The sequence below is a fragment of the Centruroides sculpturatus genome, unplaced genomic scaffold (genome assembly GCF_000671375.1).
Source record: "Centruroides sculpturatus isolate CEXI.00-Female unplaced genomic scaffold, Cexi_2.0 scaffold571, whole genome shotgun sequence".
Taxonomy (NCBI): Eukaryota; Metazoa; Arthropoda; class Arachnida; order Scorpiones; family Buthidae; genus Centruroides; species Centruroides sculpturatus.
The window spans coordinates 422,681-445,830 of NW_019385013.1; the positions used below are offsets into that span (position 1 = coordinate 422,681).

At 30.6% G+C, this 23,150-nt stretch overlaps 1 protein-coding gene and 1 non-coding gene across 2 annotated transcripts; both read right to left on the reverse strand.

Moving 5' to 3' along the window:
* Positions 1-1,993: 1,993 nt before the first annotated feature.
* Positions 1,994-2,065, reverse strand: Trnaq-uug. Its single transcript has one exon. It is a non-coding gene; the product is annotated as a tRNA-Gln (tRNA).
* Positions 2,066-22,087: 20,022 nt separating this feature from the next.
* Positions 22,088-22,585, reverse strand: LOC111633418 (telomerase reverse transcriptase-like). Its single transcript, XM_023377982.1, has one exon. It carries the CDS (start codon positions 22,583-22,585, stop codon positions 22,088-22,090), a length of 498 nt encoding a protein of 165 aa, XP_023233750.1.
* Between the last annotated feature and the right edge of the window lie 565 nt (positions 22,586-23,150).

Sequence of the window (23,150 nt, forward strand, 5' to 3'; positions counted from 1 at the left end):
TAGGTAAACAAAGTAGACTAATAGATTTAGTCGGACGGCTTCATATTGANAAAAATAACAATAAAACACAATTATCATAACTACGGAGCAAATTCGATGTTCAAATAATTTAAATATTTTATTTCGAAAATATCGACACAGTAATAAATTATATAAGTTATAAATACAGTTTATTATATATAAAATATTTTTAATCTATCTATTAACAATTCGATTCGATTGACGAAAATTAACAATTAAAAGGTTGAATGCACTTCCCCAAAATAAGTCAAAGGTTCGATTCTTCTCTTTGAAGAAACCACACAACGATTGTTATCGAAATAATCGTTGTGGAAAAATTATCGCTGCTAATTGTGATTAAGTACCTAACAATGTCAAAAAGTACCTAAATTTAAAAAGATCAGGGACTAAACTTACCCAAAATAATCGCTTTAACTATAACAAAACTCAGAAAATACTCAAAACAATCGCATTCGAACAAAGCAAAAGACAATTGTCGAAATTCTATTGTTGCGTGGCGACTCAGTTTAATGCTAAAAGTTTCGATTTTTTGACAGAATTTCAATTTCGGGGTTTCTGAGTCTGTCTTTCTATAAAAACAGACCACTCTGCTTTTCGTCTGTAGTCTTTCACTCATGCCTACAGAGACGAGGTGTAATCCATTTTGTTAGAGTTATGATGTTAGAAGACGCTTATAAACTAAGTTGATTTGAGTAGGATTCGACTTAAATTGAGCAATGGTAGAATCTTCTGAAACTGTTGTTTCTATATTGTTATTGGGCTGCAATTTGAACCTATTGTAGATCTATAAATTCCCACTGTCGTCCGGCTGTCTGGCCTTCCTTAATCTCGAGAACGCAGTTAGGTAGATGGAAGTCGAGAGATCAGATATGAAAAGATTAGAAGTTGATTGCATCGGAAAATTCATATATAGTTAATCGAGGCCTCGATTAACTATATATGAACTTTCCGATGCAAGGCGGAAGACACGTTATTTCCATTCAAAACATTTGCCGTGAAAGGAGTTAAATAGATGACAGGCACGACTCTATTGCTGACAGGAAAAGTATGATGTGTGGGGGCGAGACAGTACATTACTAATTTGAGATTGACAGCATATATTTTAAACTAAATAAACTTAAGATATGTTGAAAATTGCCGCCCGGCATTGTGATCATGTCACAATAAATAATTGCTGGTTATTTTTTTAATTGCAACTTTAAGAATTTTCAAAACAGATGGCTTATAAAGAAATAATATCGTTTTTTCGTTTCTGTGCGGATGATTTAAATATTTCTTCCACAAGAACTTACGATATTTCACATGAACAAAACTTACAGGTTTTTGGTGTTTTTGCTTAACACGACAAACACCTTAATTAAAATCAGCATTAAAATCTAATAACTTTGCAACATTAAAATTGCCGCGATTTAAACACTTACTTGATTTGTTTATGAAAAAAAGTAAAGTATAAAACGTTTTTATTATTCTGACAGCGACAACAACAAGTTTTTTTTTTTTTACTCTTTCCGCCCTGTGGGCACTAAGAGGGTCTCTTTTTGCAAGCGCATTATGGGTTCGGCCAGGCCCACAATGGGGCTGCCTGGCGGTGAGGGACGGGGCCCGACATATCCGAACGGACCACCCCCGAAGAATTCCTGGGGATTTTTCGACCCGTTCGGATTCGAGCCCAAGTCCCCCAGAGCGGTAGGCTGCCACCTTGACCGCTCGGCCTTCCGGCCTAGAAGACAACAACGGGTAGGCTAGATATTTACTGGTAAAAAACACTTGGCTATTATAACACAATAAGAGTGCAGTACGGTTGGACATATGCATTGTATGCTATCCTGCGGCAGACGTTTTTACAGATGTTGCAAATGCCACTTGTAGGTCGCTAAAAAATTCTCCCGAAACATTCGGGTAGAGTTAAAACACGTTTTAAGGCGTCATAATCGCATATGGTACGAACTTCGACTACAGAAAAAAAAACAAAATGTCTCACCGAGATTCGAACTCGGATCGCTGGATTCAAAGTCCAGAGTGCTTACCGTTACACCATGAGACCTACGGATAAGCTGCTTCTCGAAAGCTCATTTAAAAGCCAATCAGCGTGCCAACAGACATTACTTGGTTCGTTTGTCACATGCAACGGAAATTTCAGTGTCGCAAAAGAGTTATCGCCCTCCGTCGTATATCGAGAGCGTTGCGCAGGACGAAACAACCTGGCCTTTCTTCGCGTGAACTAATTTGCTGGGCATCGTTTAACGATTTGGCTGAAGTTCATTAAGTACTTTCGATCGCATGCTGTATTTCTTTGTGGAAATTACGACGCCCGCCAGCTGACAGTTGCATTGCACGATTTCGTGCAATGCAACTGTCAATTGGTGTCACTATCGTGCCTCTGTCGTGCGAGAGGCGTGACCGCTTCCGATAAAAACACGCTTGAAACGAATTAATGATTCGATATCAAAAAATTATCATTATTACATTTTCAACAATCGTTAAATTTTCCGTAAAGATTTTGGTTAAAGTTAAATAATAACAAATCGTTTTAATCAAATTTGTTTTTTCTAGATTTTTCCAAAATACGGAAAGCCAAAAATAAAACATTGCACAGGGAATATGTAAAGCTAGTTAAAGTACTGATAAAAATGTCTCGATTTAGACTAATTCAGGTAACCAAGTTTAAAGGTAGGGGAAGGGAGGGCAAGATGGAAAGGGTGGGCAAGATGGAAACTACTTACCCACCCCGAACCGCCCAATGAAGCACCCGAATCTCTATGCACACAGAGACTCCCGGATATCTTGTTTTTACGAACGGCAACTCAGACCAGTTGATGCCACCGAGTGACGTGTGCAAGTATTTCTTATTTTACAGCAGATTATTACACAATCATTGGACTTTTGCAGTGTTATTATTTATACCTAGAAGGTAAGTATTACGATTTTGTTTTTATACAAAGTACCTATTAGGGATAGATTGAATGAATTGATATTTAAAGAGGAAAAAAATTCAAGGATTTTTAAAACGTTGATATTATTATTGACAATGGTTATTTGGGCAAGATGGAAAATTGCATTTTAGGGCAAGATGGAATAGTTTCCATGTTGCCCGCGCACAATTATTTTGATTTCTGTTTTCAATTTATCTAACTAATCGAGGATGTAATTGTTTTTAGATAGTGAACAAGTATATAAGAAAGAGCAACAGAGGTTTTTGAACTGAAGAAACTGCAGATGGCGATGAATGAAGGTTTTGTGTATGTGGAACCGCCCACAGAGGACTGGGTACAGTCATTGGCATAACCAGAGTTTTGTTATGGGGGCCTAGTAGAGGCCAACCTGAGACAAAATTGAATTATTTCAAATTATTGTTCATTAAAATGAAATTTCCATAAGAATCGACAATAACTTAACATACATAAAATATGAAACTTCCTTTAATCATACGTTCTCGTAACATTAATATCAAATTCTAGCAATGCCTTAAACAAAAATTAACCAATCAATTATTTTTTTTACCATTCTTTAATATAGTTCACCGTCTTTAATCTAGATATAGACCAGGGATGGCCAACAGTTTTTTCCTCCAGGCCGAATTGGAAAGAAAATTTTTCTCACTGCCTGAACCAGAGGCAGCCCTAGCAAGATTTTCAGGTGATGTGAGATCTTATTGTGGCGTCACTCCATAGAGACTAAACTGTACATAGAGATTACAGATACACTATTCACATTGGGCACAGAAACCCATTGACGCTGATTTTTTTTTTTTTTTTTTTTTTTTAAGGATCAAAATTTCTCAACTTTTCTATAAGTTCACATTGTCATGTTGTAGAGAATTATTGTGGATCCATTCAAGCAATTATTTGAAGTTCAGTCCAATATTCCGAGATTAATTGCGGGCCATGGTACACTACACCCAATTAAACTAGCTTCAACTTTTTATCTCCTTTTGAAAATTGGCTCAACACTTTTTCGGCTGTAATTTTCTGGGGAGGGCACCAGGTTAACTGGGGGCCGTGTCCACCCATGCCCCTTCCTGGCTACCCCCATAGGTACAGTGTCCAGTGTGTTGGTCAAATGAACTATGTACAGACACAAAAGATGGATGTATTTTGTGTGTCAATTGTAAAATGTAGGAATATCCTATGTATTCCATCTTGCCTTCAGGGTGAGGGCAAGATGGAATTTTTGACGTTTTCACTTCATGATTCCTAACAGATTTTATACTTAATTATTTTTAATTACACAATTTTTTAACCATCTAAGATCTCTGTCAAGACTGATTAAAATAAAAGCTTTATATTATGTTGTTTTACGTTTTTTTACATCATAAAGTTAAATCTTCCATCCTGCCCTCCCTTCTCCTATAAACTGTAAGTACAAGAAAGGAAAGGTACTAGATGTGATAAATGGAGAAAAGCCTAAGCCTCAAAAAAGAATCGAAAACGGGTGAACGTCAGAGATGAATATAAACAGATAAACTTATCTTTCGCAAAACTTGTTAACTGGTCCATTGACAGGTGGTTGAACACATCTTCGATATTTACGTAGATATTCTTTCATAAAACACATCTGTACATTGAACATAATTAGAAATGTAGCGTTTTTTAAAACTCGTAATAATTTTGTTGCAAATATAATCAAGGCGTATACAATTAACTTTATTTGCCATGGGAAAAAGTTAACTGCCAAATGTAGAAACCGGCTAATGTCAGTGTCGATGTTAAATAAGATAAAATTATTGAAGTTCGTTTGTACTTACCTCAAACTTACAAATAATTTCATGGCAAATGCATCTTACTTATCGAGAAACAACGAATAATCTAATAGCTCAATTAATTAATAATCGAATAGATGGAGCATAAAGGCATTACAATTAAGTCAATGAATTACATTTAATACCAAACAAGACAGAACTCAATACCTAAAAAGTCTAGTAAAGTAAATAAAAAATATATTAAACGTTGTTATTATTTTAATTAGCCTGATCATAATCTCTCTTCCAATGTGGCTGTAAAAAACAAAAACGTTAATGAACAGAAATAAGCATAAAGCTTAACAGGCTCGAGAAAACAAACGACATTAATTTTCCATGTTTTCATCTACCAAGTTTACGATGTAATTAAAATATCCAATAATGAGTTGCAAAACTTTCCCGCCTATTATGACTTTTTTAAATATAACTTTTATATTATTAAGCAAAATAAATAAAATGTGTGGCGCCATCTGTTAACAGATTTTCTTTTTAAATGTTTCTACACTTTTAATTACTATAAAATGGCAAAAGGCTTAATTTTGAGCTACGGATTAATTTCATGAAAAAGTATAAATGTTACTAACGAATAAAATCTTCATTAAGTCCTACCCCTCTCGAGATATAAACAGGACTCCTCTCTATCTCCGCACTCCCTGGACCTTTTACCACCAAATTTTAATAGCATCAATGCTCCTTATATGCAAGTCACCATGCCAAATTTCGATTCCAAAAAAGCAGTGTGCATAAACCACTATACTAAATCTCAGAGGAACTAAATTGAATTTCTCCGCGGTACGTAGCAACCAGTGGCAACAATCGAAAATAGCCAAAAATTTGCTGTACTGTTGACTTTTTTATAGAACACCAAATTTTAAATGAGCTCATTGTATTTTAATGAAACAAAATCTTCGATTTCGACAAATTTCTGCTAGTTATTATCAACTTTTTCCGCAAAATTTTAAATTAAAATATTTTCTGTTTTCATTGATTATATTTGTATAATCTGCATATCAAACACTCTAATAAGTATAAATAAAATATAAAGTCAATATTATTTATAAATGTAGTTTGTTCGTTTTAAACTTAAAAAATAAAGCCTCGCATAGCGTTCCGAACTCCTCGAGTTTTCCTAGTATTTATAAACGCGAACTATCTTTAAATTAATAATAATGATGATATATATTGGCATAATTATAGAACTTTCATGATAATAATAAGGAGATAATAAGGAGAGCTTATTTATATTGTGACCAAATCGCTGACAGAGAGAAGGAGATTGATAGAGTATTGCAGGTGGCCCAGACCCTGGGTTACAGAAAAAGTGTAATTGTCGGAATGCTTAAGAAGTATGAAAGGGGCATAGTAAAAAGAGCTTTAAGAAATGTTCCTACTAGGCTCACGAAATTTACTTATAATAGTAGTATGAATAGTGTTATGAAGGAAATTGCTAGACGAAAGGAATCAAGAATGGTATTAAGAAGAGCCCCTAAGTTGTATAAGATCTTGAGAAACGATAAGGATAATATCAGAGCGGAGGAGAGAGCAGGGGTGTATAAGATTCCTTATGAAAACTTACAACTGGACGTTAAAAAAGATTATATCGGCGTCACCACCAGAAGCTTGGGAGTAAGGCTCAAGGAACATAGATATGCCATAAGAAAAGCGTCTAATTCAACGGTTTTGTCACAAATGGCGCAAGCACAAGGATCTGAGGTGAAATGGGACGAGGCAACAATCATCAAACCTCTGTCTTCCCCAACTCTAGCAATGACGGCAGAAAAAATAGAAATATACAGAAGTAAGATAAGAGAAGGCTGTTTAAATGCGAGGGATTCCGAGAGCCTGCCTTCGGCATGGAAATATTTGGTTAAGAAATATACTACAAGCTCCGACCAGAATTAATACATTGAAGATTTATGTTATTTTTGTTTTAGTGTTTTATTTTAATTTTTAAATATTCTTCCGTTATTTTCTCTTGTAAAAAATTTTTGATTTAAATTTTATTGTTCTATTCATGGAACATTTACGTTCCGTTGTATTTTTCAACCTGAAGATGGCCTATTAATTAGGCTGAAAACGTTTGTTGTTTAAAAATTATATTTCTCGGCAAAAAAGGTGTTTTGTTTATCTTCAACTGTGTAAATGTTTAAAATATGTCTTTTATATTAAGGAAAAAACCTTTTAGAGGTTATGCTAAAAATTATCATGCTCTTATTTTAGAAAATACTGATCCAACTGTCTTTTTTGAAAAAAAATGACATCTAGTATTTATATTTTAGTTAATGATAATTTTGTTCTTTAAAACCAAAAATGTATCCTTATGCATCATCATCTTCATAATATGGATTTTTAATAATATGCAAACATACTTATGTAATACATAGTGTTTGTAATAAAACTTATCCGTGTTTAAAACAAGCATGTAATAAAGCAGCATTATTAAAACTGTATAACAATAAAACATATGAATGTAAATTTTCTGTAATAAATGATAAAATATTTTACAAAATGTGATTGTATGAAATTGAATAAATAATTTTGTATCTGTTAATATATGTACTCAATTTAAATAATGTTTATCCATTTACATATATATTCAATTTGAATAATAATGTATTCTATTATGATATCCATATAATAAAATGTTATTGATATGAATAATGTATCCTAACAAAAACAACAATTTTGTTTCTTTATAGACAATACTCAACTGCTAATTGATTGGGGGGAATTTTTCATTTTCATCATTAGAAGAAAATAATATTTGTCATTTAAGAAATTATATTGACTGGGATATCATCAGTCGACGAAACGATTTATCTCTCACATTCATTTCCGAATTTGCTGATAAGTTAAATTGGGAAATCCTATGGAAAAACTATATATTCGCTACTTCATTTATTGAAAAACATATTAAATATGCAAAATGGGATTTAATTTGCGAGTATCAGGTGTTAGACGAATCATTCTTAACCAACTTTTCACAATATCTTGATTGGAATAAAGTCGCAGAATTTNTTTGTGATCTGAAATAATTCTATTTAACAAATTTTTATTTGCAATTTTAAAAAATTATTTTGTAATTATAATTTAATCGATAGTAATTTACTCAAAAAAATAATTTTGTGATCTGAAATAATTCTATTTAACAAATTTTTATTTGCAATTTTAATTTAATTGACATCTGAAATTAATTTTGTGATCAAAACTGCCCAAACCACTACTACTCACGTGTAAAACAAAATGGACGCTTGTATATGTAATGTGATATTATACTGTGAAAAAAAAGTCGAAGTGACTGTTGATTAAAATACAGTATTATGGAAAGATTAAGAAGGATTTAATTTTATAAAATAATTCTGAAAGTTACCTGAAGAATAAGAAAATACCATGTTTTAAATATAATTATCTGTCTTCTATCTCTACTTCGCTCACATTTTCGGAAAGAGGGATGCTCAATTCTTTATATCTCTTTATTTAAATGTTGTAGTTCTTTAACTAAAATATTATTTTTGGCTGTAACTGGAATTAAAGGATAGATTATGGCCGTAACTGGAATTAAAGGATAGATTATGGCCAGAGCCGTAACTAGGGTATGGCCAATGTGGCCCCCGCCATAGGCGCCAATTTAATAAAGGCGCCAACGAGAAGATTTCCAAATAATATGTATTCGAAATTAACAACACAAAAAAAATTTTATATTCATATTTATATAGTATTTAAATGTCATTAGATAATTTTTTACAATACCATTTTTTAGAATAAAATTATTACTTTTTTAATAATAAAAATTAAAAAGGCGCCATTTTTATTTTTGGCCATAGGTGTCCAAAATCCTAGTTATGGTTCTGATTACGGCATTCATGTTTAGCTCAAGCTAAACATGAATGCCGTAATCAGAACCATAACTAGTTAACCAGGTGTTAACCTGGTTAACCTATGGTTAACCAGGGTTGCTATCTCCTAATCTCAGTTTAAGGCCAAACAGTACTGGAAAAAGGCCACAAAAAGGCCAGTCAGTATTTTTTTCCAAGGCCAAACCAAGTTTTATATTGCTTTCTTGTTCTAAGTACTTTGGGGCAAAAACAAGATACATTCAAATAGGTTATAATATTCAAAAAGGATAAAAAGAACACACAATACAAATGAAATGCAAAATATATTTTTATTACAAACATAAGAAAAGCGCCAAATTTAGATCATTATCGTCCATACCTGAATGACATTCGGTATACACCTAGGGTTGCTACCTGTCCAGGTTTGACCCGGAGACTCCGGGATTGAGTGAGTTATCTCCGGGCTCCGGGGTTAATTAATATTTNAGGAGCAAAACCTAAAAATATAGAAGATCTGGAGTTGAAAAAGCAAAAGGTTGCCTTAGACCAAAAGTTTGAGTTAGATCTAACTCTAGATAAAGGTAAATCTTCAAAAATTAAACAGTTTAACATTAAAATATGTGAAAATCAATTCATGAATTTGACAGAATTCTATTCTAAAACATATATTTCGCTGACAAAATCGAAAGGGAACTATGCATCTAATTAATATAATATTAATATTGACGATTTTAAATTTTATAAAAAAGCCTTTGATGCGATGAATGAACATTTGGACAAATGTGAAAATGTTTAAAATATGTCTTTTATATTAAGGAAAAAAAAATTTTAGAGGTTATGCTAAAACTTATCATGCTCTTATTTTAGAAAATACTGATCCAACTGTCTTTTTTTAAAAAATGACATCTAGTATTTATATTTTAGTTAATGATAATTTTGTTCTTTAAAACCAAAGATGTATTCTTATGCATCATCATCTTCATAATATGGATTTTTAATAATATGCAAATGAAAACATACTTATGTAATACATAGTGTTTGTAATAAAACTTATCCGTGTTTAAAACAAGCATGTAATAAAACAGCATCATTAAAACTGAATAACAATGAAACATATGAATGTAAATTTTCTGTAATAAATGATAAAATATTTTACAAAATGTGATTGTATGAAATGTAATAAATAATTTTGTATCTGTTAATATATGTACTCAATTTAAATAATGTTTATCCATTCACATATATATTCAATTTGAATAATAATGTATTCTATTATGATATCCATATAATAAAATGTTATTAATATGAATAATGTATCCTAACAAAAACAACAATTTTGTTTCTTTATAGACAATACTCAACTGCTAATTGATTGGGGGAATTTTTCATTTTCATCATTAGAAGAGAATAATATTCGTCATTTAAGAAATTATATTGACTGGGATATCATCAGTCGACGAAACGATTTATCTCTCACATTCATTTCCGAATTTGCTGATAAGTTAAATTGGGAAATCCTATGGAAAAACTATATATTCGCTACTTCATTTATTGAAAAACATATTAAATATGCAAAATGGGATTTAATTTGCGAGTATCAGGTGTTAGACGAATCATTCTTAACCAACTTTTCACAATATCTTGATTGGAATAAAGTCGCAGAATTTCAAATTCTTTCAGATAATTTTATTAGGCGATACATACATAAGTTTGATATTAAAAAAATTTTAAAATACCAACGATTAAAAACTATGACTTTACGCGTATTAAAAGATTATCTAAACTGGAATTATGTTTCTCGTTACCAAATACTTGACCAGCAATTTATTGATGACTTCCAAAATGAACTTTCATGGTGTTACATTTTAAAATATCAGAAAATAGACCGGGAATATATTGTAAACAATCACCAGAACTTATTACTCCACTTATTAGCAGAAATGTGCCATGTTTTAGATAAAGTGAATGAGAAAACTGGAAAAAGCTTAAATATAATAAACTAATTTAATCTATTAATGTAAAAATAAAAAAATAAAATTCAAAAATAATTTTGTTTTGGTGTTATATTATTTCATACAATTATTGGGTTTTAATTTTATTCGATATAATACAGAAACTTTGTCTTATTGTTACAAGATATTTTATGAAAATGAATTGAAAGTTTTATAAATATTTATTATCTTAATTTATTCAAGAAATTTTTTATCTGAAATTATTGCAAATTAATTTTATAATAATTAGAAAGAATATACTGTATTAATTCAAAGTTATAAAAACATTTTAATAATTAAACTTATTGTTAAAATAATATAAAATTTAAATTTAATAATTAATACAGTCTTATTGTTAAAATAAAATTAATTTAATTTAAAATTTAATAATTAATATAACCTTATTGTTAAAATAAAATTAAGATTTGTGATCTGAAATAATTCCATTCAACAAATTTTTATTTGCAATTTTAATTTATTCGATAGTAATTTATTCAAAAAATTAATTTTGTGATCTGAAATAATTCCATTCAACAAATTTTTATTTGAAATTTACTCATGAAATTAATTTTGTGATCAGTATGTGTCAAACCACTACTACTGACGTATTTAAATTTAAAATTTCTTCCACTTTCTTCTTTACATTGAAGAGACGCTGTTCAAAATCTTTATGCAAATTTGCCAGCCATTCGAATTTAGTAGATAAATCTGCAAGTTTAGTCAAAATGGTATCAAATTTTTCCTCTAAAAAGGAAAATAAATTTCGGGGTAGATTTGAAAAAAAACCAAAGGAGAAAAGGAAGATTCCAATCGCTGAGATTTCAAAGTCGGTTCACGAGGAGATCTTTGACGTTTTCCAACAGACGATATGGACGACTTTGAAAGAGGGGAGAAAAGTGGAGTGCGAGACATTGGTCCAGGGTTAGATTCAATACATCCAATTACCAATAAAACACGTAATAATAAATATATATCAAAATCTTTAATGAAACCAAGATGAAGAATCAGACACTTTGTAGAAGCAAACATATCCAAAGCACTATAATTTAATAAAAAACGGCTCGCTCAAAAACTTACCAAAACTGACAAACGTCAGAAACGCCCCCCCGATTTGTTAATTATGTAGCAGTGATATGAGAATCATAAAATATCGATTATAATTGCTAATTAATTTCAATTATTTTTATCAATTTATTCTAAAATTTAAAAAAATTATATTTTATATGTAATTAAATATATTTTAAAATATTCTGTAAAAAATTAATTTTGCATTTCGTCTTTATATAGAAAGAAAAAATATATTTTGTTATTTTAATTAAACAATAAAACCGAATATAACATTATTTATAATTATTTAACAATTGCTAAAGTTTTAGATTTATGTTTTTATACATGGCATCTCCTGTAGTGTTCAATAAATGAACATACCAAAACATGAAATTTTTTTTTTAAATTTTATTTCTGAACATAAAGTTAAGATTGCCTCAAAAGCTTTTTCGCGATGTAATAGCCAGTTGATCATAAACTTGCCCTGATATATCACAGAAACTGAGATCCTGAACATTCTCCATCGTATTACAAAGTAAACTTGGTTCGAAGATTATCACTGCAATTTGACTGTTATCAGTAACAATATTGGTGTTTGCTCATTAAGGAGATTTTTCCTTTTTTGACACATCTGATATACAAGACAGTACCAAGAAAGTTTCAAGAAATATAAAAAGGAGAGAATACACTTGTAGCATATTAAGGTAACACTTTCTGTGGAGATATTAATATTGTTGTGTATAATGTGATGTATTTAATTACTTTTATGCAAAAACTCGCTTAATTGAATTTTTTATTCTGTGGTCACGTGATGAAATCAGAATCACCAGTCGTATTTTGTTCACAAGTCTACCTTCCTTCAGAGGTTGTGTAGGTAAATGTAGATTTTTACACGATTATGCAGTCCTGCTTCAAAATTATTTCAAATATAAGCAGAGACATTTACAGTCGACCCTCCTATAACGCGGTAGACACATTCCACTTTATATGAATTTCGCGTTTAAGGAATCCACAAATACATGAGCCAATCACAGCCCGGCACGTGTGTAGTTTACGGAATACGGCTGTTTGAAAGGTTTTCTTCCATAAAATTAATCGATTCTAGACTAATTTCACTCAACATTTTTAAAACACGTGTAATTTGTTGGGAATAATCTATATAAACTATGCTATAAACAAAATATATTAGGATTACTTAGCGAGTGTGCACCTTTTCGTCGCTGAGCTGCGCATCCAACGGCGATCGCGTTTTCTGATAAGTTATTTTTCGGCGAAAAATTCGTTGAACTTTGGAGACATCATTAATAGAAATAATTTTTATGAAGTTGAATAAGAAATGTTTTTTTTCAAGAAATGTATAAAATTACAGTACTGTATTAAACTTACAGTACCTAATTTAGGCCTATATACTGTACACACGATGGTAAACTGAACTTACCCGCCGAAACACTCTGTAGCGTGTAAGTAGTTAGGCTGCTCATCCACTATTGGTCCAGATTCGACCAATCCTCTAGCGACACGAGTCGGCGATTACGTTTTACTGCATTTTACGAGTCTCTTTTAGCGTCTTTTCTTACGAATACGGTCGCAATTTTTCGGCCGAGATATACGAATCCGCATTATATTGACCCGCGTTATAGCAGGTCTACTGTACTTGTATAAGTAAGTATGTAATTAAAGGTAAGATGCTGTCCGAAAAAAATGCTGTATGAAAAAGATTAATAGATCTGAAACTAGACTTAGATTTCAATGACAGAGACATAAAATTACTATCAAATATAATATCAAGCCTGCAACTCATTACGTTAGCTGTTGAAACACTCTGCAATGAAAAGACTTATTTATAAGTAGCCGATGTTACTTTGAAATTTATGTTGGAAAAATTAACCAACAAAAATACATTTTTAAGCGTTGAACTGAAAAAAGCATTAATATATAGCATAAAGGAGAGGACTGTTTTTTCAGACATATTACACTATTTGACAGACCCTAATTTGGTTTTGTGGAATCAAGAAAATTATGTCATTTTTAATATAAACAGTAAAGCAACAATAATCAAAAGCATTGTTGAAATACTTTCGATTATTGTTGATAATAATCAGAGTCACTTAAATGATCCTGATTTGGATTACAATTTAAAGTCAGATAACGAAAATATTGATACTTCTACACCTAAGAGGCCGTCCATAAATTATGTAGGGTATTTTGGGGTGGGTGAGGGTCAAGGATTACTTACAATTTCTTACTCAGGGATAGGGGGTGATAGATCTTGTCTTACGTAATATAATTATTTATATTTTTTGATCTCGTTGAGTGATGGCGTTTTGAATTTGGCTTCAATTTGGCGGTTTGTATTAATAACGCTCGTTATCTCGTGTGACATGATAGAGTAATAACGCTAGCAGATTCACACTCCACGTTTTTTGTCCTGGGAGAAAGTCCGTGCGGTGATTTCTTTCTCTTGTTTTTTATTAGAATAAGTGCACCACTCTTATGGATGTATAACACTAAGAATACATAAACCAAAATACACGATACAAAGTGAACATAAAATTAGTATTCGGCTTTTAGTGAAAACTAAAATGTAAAACTACAAATTAGAAATTATAAATAGACTTTTCTTCCATATTTTTTGAACATAATTGTAAAAAGCATCAAACAGTAGCTTCTGAACAAGCTTATCGAGTTGACATGGCCACTTGAAACCAAGCGAAAAGATTTCTAATTTCAGAATAAGTGTATGTTGATTGTAAATTGGACAATGATAGATCACATAGTCGACGGTGTCTAAGTTTTTTGTAGAGCTAAAGCAAGAAGCAGTTTCTGCCCACTTATATATAGCCAGGTAGCTTCTAAAATTACCATGCTCAGTAAGTAGTTGAGCAGTAGCAAACGTTAAATCGCTAAGTAGTGATGAGAACCTACATTCAACACTAGGAAAATAAAGTCGTGTTATTCTACAAGTTTTACTGCTCAACTACTTTTACTGTTTTACAACTACTTTCACTTTCGCATAGCGTTGTCACGAATATAATTTTTAAGGCTGCTACATGAGAGAAGGATGTGAGTGTAGTCCAAGTGAGTTTCCATTTCAGCTGACTTAGACTCAATGTTGGCGTTTTCATTTCCTAGTACGCCAGTATGGCTAGGAACAAATATAAAAATTATCTTATCTACAAGATTTTTAATATGGTGCTGGATATATGCGATTTTATTCCTATTGCAATTGGGATTTAATAGAGCTTTCAGGAAGGATAGAATCACTATAAATGTTAATAGACAGAGTTTTGTTTGGTAGTGAAGTAGCCCACTGAACAGCTTGATAGTCAGCACTTTGTTCAGCTTGATAGATGGAGGTATATGAGAGGTATCTGTACCTTCTAACATATTTTTGGCAGAATATGTAAGTTTGGAAAAAGATAGAAATACTTGAGCCAACAAGAAGGGAGCTTTTGGATCCATCTGTGTAGATATCGATGTTTGCAAGTTTATCCATGGAGGAAGCAGATAACACCAAATAACCTTGTTTACAGAATGATGATCAGAGATAGTAGGGTAATCGCAATGTGGTAGCATATGAACAGCCGTATATAGGAGTAGAAACAGTTGTTGAGCCTTGACGTTTGTAGTTCTGATGTAGTAGTTTAGAAACTGTTCTACAATACGTAGTGGCAAAGGAAGGAGCTCTACTAGTATCAGAGAGGCATTAGTAAAAACAGTTTTGCAGTGCTTTGAAATTCTGGCGGCAAACTGGCTTTGAAGAAAGAGTAATTTACTTGCTACTGAATTTTTACTAGTTTAATGACCAGAGACAAAGGCTGCGTAAAATAGCATTGGTTGTATTGCACCATTATATAGTGTTTTATATTTATAAACTGAATTATTTAGTCCCCAGGTGCACCTAGCACATTTTAGCAGCACATAGTTTATTTATTTTTTTTTTTGCCTTAGCGAAGATGTAATCGATATGGCAACGAAATGTGGTTTCTCTCTACTCTCTCTTGTTTTAATTTGTACTAGCTGTTATCCGCGACTTCGCCTGTGAAAATTTTGCAAGCAAACCACATTTATATTCAGTATTTCAACAACCATAGTAATTGTTATATAACACCTACCGCTGAGAATGATGAGAATTGCCGAGAATCAAATGAACTATTTTTGATTTGATCAATTATCTGGGACGTTTACAATCGTTCTATAATCGAACCAATATGCAATAACAAATTCGAATTTAAAACGGTTCGAACATTTGGATGAAAAATCGAAATATATAAAAATATTTATAACAATGTCTGAAATGTTATTAATTTAATATACCTAAGTACTCGATAAATACTAAAACCTCTCCCACTCCGCCCGCAGGGAAATTTCCAAAAATCCCCTCTTAGTGTGCACTGCCATGGCATACCCTACTAAAACGCAGATAAAAGCAAAAAGTCGCATCTAAAATAGTACAGTAGAAGCCGTTCTTCTGGTTAAGCCTTAATCCTCTCTCTACACCCTGCGGGGAAATTTCGAAAAATTCCTTCTTTGTGTGCGTTTTCAAGACGTACCCTAACTGTGTACCAAATTTCACCTCATTTTAAATCGTATTGGCAACGAAATTAAATAACGAAATAGAAAAGGATTGTCATTAATTGCCGAACAATGATTTTGACGGCCTTAAGCTTTCGGAATATAGCTGACGACCATTTCTGACGTCACGAAGAAATAATCCGATTGGCTGAACGACTCCTAAAACAGGGGAGTAATAGCGAAGTAAGTAAGAGCCAATGTGTAAACGTCGTTTAATGTAAACTCTGTCTCTGCAATCGGCCGTTTAGATTCATTATTGCTCTGAGCAATAATGAATCACCCAGTCAGTCAGTCAGTCAGGACAAGTAATTATATATATTTAGATGACTTTTCTGTTTACACATGCACTTACTAGTCAATCGGGCAAAGTTTTTTGTGTCTTTTGTAAAAATTAAAATAAATATAAAAATGAATATTTTGACGTTGATTAATGATAATAATAATAATAGTAATATTGTTAATAATTAAAAATAAAGTTCTTAAAATAAACTGTTCATTCAAATTTATTAAATTCTTATATTTTTAAATTTGATCACATAAAGTCTTTTATAAATAATAGTACATATTAGTTAACTAATTAATAATTATATATTTTGGACCTAAGGTTTTTAAGGTGTATAAAAATTTTTATTGGTTAAAATCTTTTTATAAAATCATGCCGAAATATTAAGTAACATAGGGAAGGTGAAGGGGAAGGAGAAGAAGAAAAGATATCAATAAAGATATTACGGTTTTTTACACAGGGGTAGGTGGGATCTAGATTGGCCGAAATCGCTCTTACGTAATTTATGGACGGTCCCTGATGTCGAATTATCAATGAAGCAGAAACTCTACGATTTTATCAAACAAAACACAAAATGTCAATAAGTGTCAGTTCCACAAGCAAATATACGAAAGATTGGAAACAAATAATAAAAAAAAAGATTAGAGTACTTTTGCCACGAAAAAGTACTAGGAAATATATTCAAATCGTACTTGATTGTTTAATGACCATTCGTTTAACAAGTGTTGAATTAAAAAGAGTATTCTCGGGATCTGGATTATTTTGTACAAAAATTAGAAGAAAATTAAGAGATAAGACTTTAAATAATTTAAGTTTCAAATGGTAATTAATAAAATTGTATTAGGTACTATATATTATTTCTGTTGTATTTTTACTTTTCTGTATTATTTTATTTCTGTTTCTAACAGTTATTATTATAGTTTGTTTAGAATAACACTTTAATTTTTATATTTTTTATATTCTATATTTTCGAAACAAAAAATGTGAAATTAAAATTAAAATGACATTCATTTTTTATCACCTTAATTTTATTTTTCAGGAAAAAATTTACCGGTAAACCGGTATTTTAGTTTACATTTACCGAATTACCGGTAAATGAAAAAGTCGGTAAATTTACAATTCCTACGGTCAAGTATCTCTGATCCAGACAGGAACGGTTCATGTAGCATAAATAAACAATACGAGCTAACTATTACTTTTAAGTTCTGTAATTACATTCAGCGAATTAAAAAATATAGTTAAAGTACATTTTCATGTGAAAGGCAATTTTTATATAGACTAGTGTAATTAGTGCTGGATAAAAAACGTTTTCTGACAACAAACTTTAATTTAGTTTAAATGAACGTCGTCTGTGCTTACTGCACGCAACTAATACCGTGTATAATGAGTACATTTTAAATAGAATTTTTCAATTATTTTAACAAACTAAAAATTCATATGAGCGTCATCTGTATTCATTGCACGCAACTACAAGCACACACAGGCATTTTCTAATGGAGTTTTTCAATTATAATATTGTTTGATATACAAAATGTATACAGATATAAAAAAAATAAAATTTAGCAAATGTACGAACAAAATATTAAGAAGATAATTCTCTTTACATACTAATGACAGATGATCATATAAATTCTACTTTATTTTTCAGATTATAGCACTAAGTAGTACTAATTACCAACTACTGCATATTGTTAATAATTTTTCCTTTGGTTTTGTGTATTAACAAAATTTTGATTTTTTTTTCATGTTTTAGATGGTAAGATAATACCAAACTTATCTGATGATATAGTTGAACCTGTGTGTCACAAAAAATGCAAATTATGTGAGAAAATGTCTGAAACTAACAAACTTAAAAAAGTTAGAACGTTATGACCGTAATATTTAAACTTGACACAATTTTAATTTTGCATAAATGTTTTTTATGTAAAAATCACCTAAAATGTACTAAAGTGGACTACAGTTTTATTACTAATGTTTTGTTTTATTCCTATTTCCATTTAATTCAGGCGAGTCTCTCTCACATAAGATGATCTAATTAACCTATAGTAATAGGGAATAGATGAACCACTTGAATATTTATTTGTTATGCGACTTTTACATTTATACTATTAATTATTGTTAGCATATGTTAGTAGCATACTTTAGTGATATTTTTTCATTAACATTGCTATAAATAAGATAAATATAGCAATTTTTAAAAAGATGGTCAATATCTCTCAAATGTACAATATTGTATGTAACAATTATCTGTATAATTTTAGAACTAAAAAGCAATTTAATAAAAAGCAATCTACTTACTTTTTGTCATTAAGCAAATGTATTTCGAACGACAAAAGTTTATAGAAATTTTTTTCAAATATTTATCACGAAAGAAACAAATCAGTTAAATTTTCAACAGAATAAAATATTTACTTTATGTTTTATAACTGCACTTTCTTTATGATCGATAATAAACATTTTAGTCGTATGAATTCTGGGATTTAATGTTAGAGTGATATTGTATATGCTAGTGAAATTAAGTAGGGTCAATGATGATGATGTATAAGACTTTAGTAGTTTATTTATTTTTTGAAATTCTCTTTTTTACAAGTCGTAAGTATTAAACATTTTTTTAAAAGATGAATTCGTAAATTTAATTTTGAAATAAACATTGTTAAATAATAGTCATTGTTCTATTCATGGTCATTTAAACAAATTTCTGACTGTTAGTCAAAGATTTGTTAAAATGACCATTAATAGAAAGTAAAGATATGGCCATTGATTTTACATTATAGTGTATGTATTATTGTTCAAAAAGTTTTTGAAAACATGACACTGTTTAGATATATTCGTTGTTCAGAAAGGGGCCATTATCGATAGCATATAACTGTATGATATTAAAACGAAGTTTTTTTTACATATCTTTACATGAACAATAATTTTTAACGTGTATACTCTAGTACAGTAGAAATTTAACATTAATATTTATTTAATTAACAACAATCAAATATTTAGTAGAATATATTCGAGTACAAATACCCCCATTAGCCTACATACATCCATGCAGTATAAACATAAATATTTATCAAGAACATAATAACTTAAAAAGCAGTTCCAGAACAAAACATTCTAGAGTTGCTATCGACCGCATAGTCAGGTAAGATTGCTTTCTTCCACGTTGAAATAATAAACGAGCAAGGTAACGTAAAATCAGTAATCAATACGGCGCGGTATTCTTAGTGCAGTGTCTGTATAGGTAAGAGAAATTGTGTGACGTCACATGCACCCTCTCTTTAACGTAAAAGTAAAGTTAGTATTATAGTTTAGTTTAAGATAATACAAAATAAAATAAACAATAATAATCAAATTTTGAAAATCACGATAAATTAATTACATCATTCCAGAAATTAAGTCTTAAGAAATATTTTTTACTTTATGTTTCACACAATAAAAAAATTTATGGTCTCGTCTTTCATACACTTGTATAATACACGAAATACAAATCTTTTTCAGAAATAATTACAAATTTACTATTATTCATCAGTAAATAACTTTCATCACATCTCAGTGAAAAGTAATCGTTTCCCGTAATAATTTATATCAATGGACAAGTAATTTCCTGCAAACAAATGCTATATTCATACTTGATTCTGTAAAGAAAATACATAAAAGTATTGTTATAAATCAAAATGAAAATTTGATTAAAGGCACCTTAAATTTTTCACATGTGATATAACACAAAAAAGTATTTGAACATCTTTCTATAAGCAAATAAAAATGGTAGAAAAGCTGCTTAGTAGTTACGTTTATCCATAATTGCAGCTTCTACAACAGATTGAATAAAATAGTTAATAAACTTTCTATTATGCAATTCATATAAACCCAGAATATTGTATAAAAAAATTAAACAAAGAATAAATCTACATATTATATGAGAATTTTTAAACTCGACAAAAACTGTTTATTGGCATCTGTTTAAGTTAACTTTTTGACATTAACAGATTATATTTAAATAGATTCAAGCCATTTAACAGTACTGTTCGAATATATTTTCTATATAGGCCTAATAGTAGATATATTTATCTATTATAATAAACGACTAAAAGTGAAGAACAGTTTCGTAATCTGCTGGGAATGTCCATAATGGTTCGATTCAATCCTCAGAGTTGAAAGACAATTTGTCGCAATTGTTTTCAATCACTTGATTTACTTAGCTGATTTAATGCTTCTTTTGTTCTTATTATACCTTGCTGATTTCAGTTTGCTGTCTTAATTATTAATTGTCACTAGTAGCAGTTTAGATGGAATCAGAAATCTTGTACCCAAAGTAGTAATAATCAATAGCACAAACATCTTTATCTCGATCTGATATGCATTCCCTTATATAAAAGTAGAAAATAAAATCTGTTTTTTTATGATAAGTTTTCTGCAGAAATTTTGTGCTTAATTCCACATAAAATACAACCAAAAAAGAAAACAATAGTCAAATATAACTAAGTATAAGGTTCGTACAGTAGATTCTGAATACTCAATTTATAATTTAAGTACTTTTTAGTACACTAAATCTCTATTTATTCAATTAATTGTGATATGGTTTTAATGCAGTTATACGAATGGCACACATTAGTTTCCAATAAAATTAAATACTACTTAAACTAATAAATAATACTGATTCAATGCGATTACAGAAGATTATGAGTAGAATAGACATTATTCATAATTCTAGAATAATCATAAATTAGAAGCCTTTAGAGTTTATTTTTTAAGCTAGTTTAACCATACATGTGTAAAGTGACTATTAGTATAGACAACTAGAAATTCGGTTGCTCTTTGTTGCTTTTTTATAGGTAAAGTTTGGTTTTGTGTAAAGAACTTTTTCTATGGCAATAACTTGCAAAAAAATATAACAGGCTGCATTCAGATCATGGTATGAAATAAGTGACAAATCTGAATGCAACATGATAAACTCTTTGAAAACTCTCACACCAAATGCATGAAAAATGATTTTTTTTAATTCTACCTCATTCAGTGATATTGTTTTCGTGTTAAAGAAAGGACAAAGATCAAGGTAAATCTTATATCCAGACATATAGAACATCATGAATAATTTGAAATATAACAAAAAATGGTGTATAAAATAGCAGACTAAAATGTATATATCAAAACAGTATAGCGTTTTCAATAATTGATGAAAAATAATTTTTAATTTAATGTTTTCAGAAAGAAAACTTACACTTAATGAAATTTCTATAAAATTAATTTTTCAGCATACTTAATAATGTAATTAATAATAGAGTCTTTTGAGTAAACAAACAAATTCTTTTCTCATTTTTTGTCAGACCAGATATACTTTTTGCACCAAAAAAATTTGAATACCGCCATGCGTTGATTGTTAATTAATGGAGACTGATTAGTTTTAAACTGAAAAGTTGCGATGAGTTTTTTATGAGATTCTTTTGATAACCATTTTGTTGTGCTATTTGTATAATGTACTCTAATTCCTTGTAAGTATCAAGTATATCTGTGCAATGAGTAAAAGCTCGTTTGATCCACGATCGGAAAGCTGTATATTTAAAGTGTCTAGGATCCATTGAATTATATGGTATGATGATGTTATTTAGGCCCGGTTTTCTGTAGATGTTAGTGCATATTTCACCTCTTTTGCATATGATGTTGACGTCAAGGAAATGGACATTAGTAAAGCTTCCTGGTCCAGTCGCAACTTTAAACCGTAGTTATTATTATTGATGTTATTTAAGAAAGCAAGGACGTTGATATTATCTTTCCAAAGAATAAATACGTCGTCAACGTATCTAGAATAAAGAATGACTTCTTCCTTGAATTCCGGTAATAAAGAATTTTCTAGTTGACATAAAACCAGATCGCAAAGTATGGGTGACATAGGGCTGCCCATAGGAACTCCCCTGTTTTGTAAGAAAATATTTCCATTAAATTCGAAGAAGGATGTGTGACAGATTAATTCTGTGAGTTCCAGAATGTTCTTACGGTATTTTTCAGAATTCTCTATGTTGTTAAGCATAAAGTCTCTTAGGGCACAGAAACATGGTGGTAGTTTTATAGATGGATATAACGAATCAAAATCCATGACCGTCATATATTCATTGTCTTTGAGATCAATATCTTTGAGCTTCTCTATTAGTTGCAGTGCATTAGTGATGGTATATGGGTGACGTTTTCTTTGGAACGAATGAAGTTAACTAGTTGCTTTTCAATAAGAAATGTTGGAGAACTGCATTTCTCTAAGCAACTAGTTAACTTCATTCGTTCCAAAGAAAATGTCCACCCATATACCATCACTAATGCGCTGCAACTAATAGAGAAGCTCAAAGATATTGATCTCAAAGACAATGAATATATGACGGTCATGGATTTTGATTCGTTATATCCATCTATAAAACTACCATCATGTTTCTGTGCCCTAAGAGACTTTATGCTTAACAACACAATAAATTTAAGAGGGGTTGTGGGGAGGCGAGGAGAAAGAAGGAGAGAGTCAAGTAAGGGCAGAAGTGAGAAAGACAACAGTTGGTGACGACATGAAAGTGAAAAAGGACAAAAAGACATTACGAAGGCGAGAATATTATCATTCTATCAAGATGGTTACAAATGCTGTATTATTGTCATTTCTATTTCTCTATCTCAATAACTATCCCTACATT

Excerpts from the sequence above, each read along its gene's own strand:
- LOC111633418 (XM_023377982.1), bottom strand. The coding sequence starts at position 22,585 with ATGACGGTCATGGATTTTGATTCGTTATATCCATCTATAAAACTACCA.